General features: G+C 57.4%; 1 protein-coding gene across 1 annotated transcript; it reads right to left on the bottom strand.

Annotated features, from left to right (window-relative positions):
- Positions 1–1,785: 1,785 nt before the first annotated feature.
- On the bottom strand, positions 1,786–3,138 carry CITED4 (Cbp/p300 interacting transactivator with Glu/Asp rich carboxy-terminal domain 4). Its single transcript, XM_032417319.1, has one exon. It carries the CDS (start codon positions 2,887–2,889, stop codon positions 2,326–2,328), a length of 564 nt encoding a protein of 187 aa, XP_032273210.1. The 5' UTR covers positions 2,890–3,138; the 3' UTR covers positions 1,786–2,325.
- Between the last annotated feature and the right edge of the window lie 2,309 nt (positions 3,139–5,447).

Below are 5,447 nucleotides of genomic sequence, written 5' to 3'. Positions count from 1 at the left end.
GCGAAAACTGAGGCTTACAGAGGAGGGAATCAGGACAGTGTCCAGACGAGGGTCAGACCCTCCCATCGCAATCCAGCCCCCTGGTTTTCATCTCTGGGTTTTGGGCAAAGCTGGGGCAAACATTGCCCATTCTGAGCCCAGAGCAGTCCCTTTCCTGAAGCCTATCTGTCCTTCCTCCCCATTCTGTCTCAGAAAGCCCCATTATCTCAGGGGAGACCTTTATTCATTTGCCAAACACCTCCTGTCACCCACTCCATGCCTGTCCTGGTGGCTCCAGAGCCGACGAGGACACAGCGTACCCTGAGTGATCTCACAGGCTGGAGGGAAGAGTCCTGTTAACTAACAAGCTTGGCATTAGAGTGAAGCCCAGCCAGTGTTCCTCTCCAGAGTCTCTGAAATTCATTCTCTCCTCTCCAGCCCCACTGCCCTGTCCTAGCTGGTCCTCGGCATCTCTGACCTGGCTGCCTCCCTGCCTTCAGAACTTCTCTCCTGGCTACCCCCCACTCTCCGCCCCAAACAACCTAAGGATCTTTCCAGAGAGTCAACAGCAGAGGGTGGGCCAGGAGCTCACACTGGTGATCAGGACTGAGGACAAATCCTGCCAGGCCTCTCCTCTGCAGAATGGGGACTGTGTCTACTTCACAAAGTTGCTGCAAAGCCATCAGACCTTTGTTCCTTCTAGAGACCCCATGCACTTGTGCATGCCCTGTAATTGTATACTTCCTGCCTTTGAATGGGCTCTTCGCTTACATGCCACCTTCTCCAAGTCCTAAGGATGGACTCATCCTTCAAGGCTCTGTTCAACTGTCACTGTCTCCCGCAAGCCTGAACGGACACACCTCCAAGCAGCTGAAACCACTCCTTCCTCTGGGTTTGTATACCTGGCCGTCCTGTTTTCTAGCCCTTATCGCTCTTACTCGTACCAAGGTGAGCTGACTTCCAGTCACCCCCTTACTTCCACCTGGAGTGTGACTCCAGGAGGGCACTGACCAGGTTGGCACAAGCCCTGGAACAAAGCCAGCACCAGTCTGTGGATAAGCATCGCTACCATTTGCTGAGGCTGCCTAAGTGTCTGACCCTGTGTGCGGAAGGCCTCACGTGGCATGTGGTCCTCGTGACACCTGGGACGGGGGCCACATCTCTTGAGGAAATAGCCTCAGAAAACTGGATGGTGTCTTGGCCAAAGAGGAGAGCCAGGATTCAAAGCCCGAAGTGTCTGAATCCTCAGGTACCTCCCAGCTCCCCTCTGGCCTCCATGCTGCCCCAAGCAAACAGGGGCAGCACCACCAAGCTCTCCCACCCCTCCCAGGAGCTGAGAAGTCCAACGTAGGTGCCTTTGGGTTACATTCCCCCGCCAGGCAGCCTCGGCCTTCCAGGTTATGGTGTAACAGTTGCACAACTCACGATAGTTTTTGAAAGAAACTGTCAGTTTCCTCTCCTGGGCACTGTCAGGGGCTGTGGCTTCCATCCCACCCAGGGTCCCCAACGGCCTGAGGACTCTAAAAGCCAAATATAGCGCAGGGTTGTTGGAGTGGTAAAGAAATGAAAACGGGGGCGCCTGGGTGGCCCAGTCGTTAAGCGTCTGCCTTCCGCTCGGGTCATGATCCCAGGGTCCTGGGATCGAGCCCCGCATCGGGCTCCGTGCTCCGCGGGAGGCCTGCTTCTCCCTCTCCCACTCCCCCTGCTTGTGTTCCCTCTCTCGCTGTGTCTCTCTCTCTGTCCAATAAATAAATAAATAAATAAAATCTTAAAAAAAAAAAAAGAAATGAAAACGGAAGACTGTAAAGTGACCCAGTTTTATTTTGGTTTTGGAGGTCAGATGGGGCATTGCTCCACTGTACAGGGATTAGGGCTGTACAATCTTTCCCTCCCCAAGGCGGGGGCCCAGCGACCTCAGGGCCCGGGCAGCGGGGTGGAGGCCTGGTGGATGGGCGGCTCCAGGGACCCAGTGACCACAGCGGGTTGCACACGGAGAGAAGGGGTATCAGGCAGCAGCCTGCAATGGCTCAGATTGGGAGGCGGGGTAGGGGAGAATCCGAGAGGGCAGAGAATCCAAGAACCGGGAGTCCGAAAGGGGGTCCAGTCCCCTTCACTTTACCGCTGAGGCTCCGGGTCGGAGAGGTGGAGCTACACTGTCATCCCGCAGGAGGCAGGGCCTGGAGTGAGGCCAGGCGTCCCAGCCCGGGCGTCGGGCTCGGAGCACTAACCCGCTGCCTCCACCCTCACGGAGGGTGCGCGCGGGGCCCGGGCGCTTGGGGCGGACTCCGGCGGGCGGTCAGACCCCCCTTCTCCTCTCGGGCACGCCAGGCAGGCGCCCGGCCGCACTCAGCAGCTCACCGAGCCGGCGGGCGGCGCCGACCCCAAGTCCGAGAAGCAGTCGAACTCGCTCTGGCCCAGGAAGAGCTCCGGCAGCTCGCGCACGCGGTGCAGCCCGAGCTCGAGCTCCAGCGACGTCAGCGCCTCCTCGTCGATGAGTTCGGCGTCCATGCAGCCCAGGGCGTGCGCGGGCGGTGGCGGGGCCGGGGCGCCAGGCGCCGGCTGCAGGCACGGGGGCCCTCCCGGGACGCCGGGGGGCGCGGTCGCACGGCCCGGGTACAGCGTCGCCACCGGCTGCAAGTGCGCGCCGCCGGCGGCCGGCGGTGGCACGGCCGGAAAGGGCTGGAAGGCGGGCGGCGGCCCGAAGGCCCCGTAAGCCAGGGCCCCGGGTGGGGGCGGCGGCGGCGGTGGCGGCGGGCCCAGCGGCGTCCCCCGAGGCCGCAAGCCGCTGTCCAGGCCCGGGCCCGCGTACGGCTGCAGCGTCCGGAGCGCGTGGGGGCCGTGAGAGGGCGCGGCGGGCGGCGGCCTCTGCACCAGCCGGTAGCCCTCGGCGAGCATCAGGTGGTCGGCCATGACGGCGGGCCGGATGCCTGCGGGGGCGGCGGGCGGATGGTCAGCGCGGGCGTCCCGGGGTCCCGGCCAGCTCTTCCTCCGCGGCGAGGGATCCGCGTCCCGTGCCCTCCCCACAGCCTAGTCAGGCAAAGGAAAACGGAACCCGACTCGTGCTACTGCCCAGCCCAGGGCGCACCGAACTCAGAGCTCCCGCGCGCCCGGTTGTCGCAGCTCCGGGCAGCTAGGACACCACACACCACGGCTTCGGGCTCTGAGACCTCCACGCCGCGCCCCCGGCTTCAGCACCTTCTTATAGCAGAGGCGGGGCTTCCCCGCCCCCAGGCGCTCATTGGCTGGATGGGACGCTCCTGGGCGGGCCGTGCCTCTCCTCCAGGTTTCAGCCCCGCCCCTCCCGGAGCTCCGCCCTTTGGACCCCAGGCCCTGCGGGGGGCTAACAGAGCTGCCCTGGGGTGTTTGGTGCTTTTCAAGGGGTTTGGGCTGACTGTCCCAGGCATACTCAGTCTGGGACTGGCTGGGGCCAAGCTCGAACTGACCGGAAGGTGGGTTGGGAGGGGCCAGAGGTTTAGGTCCCCAGAGCTGCAGGATCACAAGCCAACCTCTTAATTTTCCAGATGGAAACCGAAGCTCAGTGGTGGAAGGGGTTTCCTGGAAATACACACCAAAGCTTTAACAGACGCGAGACTGGAACATAGGCTTTGTGATTGCCACCTCTACACAGGGCACAGGCACCCCTGGCGCAAGGTCCCACGGAAAGCCAGCTGCTTGTCCCCATAACCCCAGGGGAACCAGTTGCTCCTCCACCGGCTCCCACTTACTTGTCGGTGGAAGCATGTACTGAGTTGTTATTAAAGTAATTTATGGGCATGTCTTCTGAAGGACTTGTTCATCTTCATGTCCGCAGCACTTGGCTCGGAGCCTGGCCCAGAACTGGCTTTTAGTAAAGGTTTGGTGAATGAAGAAATGATCAAATGAACTGAAACTCATTCACCTGAGCTTCGGTTTCTTCATCTATAAAATGGGGGCAAAAGCAGCACTGACCCTACTGGATTTTTGTGAGGGTTAAATGAAGCAAGACGGGTCCAGTTGATGTGGGAAACAAAGGCAGAAGGAAATGTAGATAAAATGAAATCTCCTTGTAACCTGCAGCCCACTGACAAATACTTGAGATAGGCAGATTATAATATTCCTCCAGGATCCTGTGAGTCTCCTTTAGCGTATGAAAATCCTTTGGAACTTCCCTTATTTTTACTTCTCCCAACCCCAAGGTATAAAATCACTGCCCCTCACAATCCGGGAGTGGCGGGCAGGAGGACCTGCAGTAGCTGAGCCCACGGGTCCTGTCCCCCGGCTTTAATAAAACCACCATTTTGCACCAAAGACGTCTCAAATATTCTTTCTTGGCGGCTGGCTCCGGACCGCACCAACCTCACCAACAAGCCAACATTCAAAGAACTACATCACCGTGTCTGGCACATAGTAGGTGCTCAAAAATGTACCTCAAATGAATGAAAGGCTGGATTTAGTTCTGTCCTTGGAGATCTTCTGAGTTGGGATGTTGCACCTTCCCTTGATAACAGTAACAACTTGCATGTTTAAAGTGCTTCACATTCCACAAACGCGGTAACGGGGGCAGGGCATGGATTAGCAGCCCCATTCTGCAGATAAGGAGACTGAGGCACACAATGGAAAAGTGGCCTTCCTGGGTCCTGCTCAGCCAGAGCTAGTGCGTGAATGCGTGTGTCCTTAAAGTATCTGGAGTCTCTCCAGGTGGCCAGGAGACAGCCACCCGAACCTTGCCCTCCGCTTGTTTGCCACTCTGTCCCTCCCTTCTCTGGCTTCTCTCCCCTGGCAGTGTCCTTGGGACTTCCTGGAACTTGGGTTTATCCAGTTGGTGCAGAGGGGAGAACCTCAGAAGCCCAGGTTCTAATCGTATCCCCACCACTGGCAGGCACTGTGACCACTGGGTGTTGGGAGGGGGTGTCGTCACTTGATTCTCCAGGGCCTCAGTTTCCTGCTCAGTGAAAGGGAGATTGTAATCCCTGCCTGGTCACCCTGAGAGCTTGTGGCAAGGTCACAAGTGACCATGGAGGGGATCATATTTTATGCAAAGTGTAAAAGCTGCACAGTGGAATTGATTCTCCTGAAACTCTCTCCAATTAAGGCTTCACATGGAAATTCCTAAGCCGGGCTGCACCTCAGACTCATCTGGAGGCGTGTGTCGAGGCAGGGAAGGTGGGAGGGCCTTTGAAAAATACTAAATCCCTGGCCCCATGCAAATCTCCTGACTCAGATTCTGTGAGGGTATTTTTGAATTATAAAAATTTGTGTTTTTAAAAAACGATCCTGTCATTCTGACAGAGTTGGTCTAAGGACACCAACATTTGGGAGCCATTGTACCACTAATCAGTTTTCTTAAAAATGAAAAAGTGCTTGAGTGTGAATAATGTTTAAAAAGTTCTTTCATTTAGTCAACAAATAATTATTGGGCACCCACTCTGTGCCAAACATTGATCTACTAGTGGTCTTGAAGCTTTGGGGATCAAGTAATTCCTTGAGAA

Source organism: Phoca vitulina, unplaced genomic scaffold (assembly GCF_004348235.1).
Source record: "Phoca vitulina isolate PV1807 unplaced genomic scaffold, GSC_HSeal_1.0 scaffold2, whole genome shotgun sequence".
NCBI lineage: Eukaryota > Metazoa > Chordata > Mammalia > Carnivora > Phocidae > Phoca > Phoca vitulina.
This window is presented reverse-complemented; position numbering and strand designations above follow the sequence as displayed.

Bases quoted from the DNA above. Each gene is read 5' to 3' on its own strand.
- CITED4 (XM_032417319.1), bottom strand. From the start codon at position 2,889: ATGGCCGACCACCTGATGCTCGCCGAGGGCTACCGGCTGGTGCAGAGG.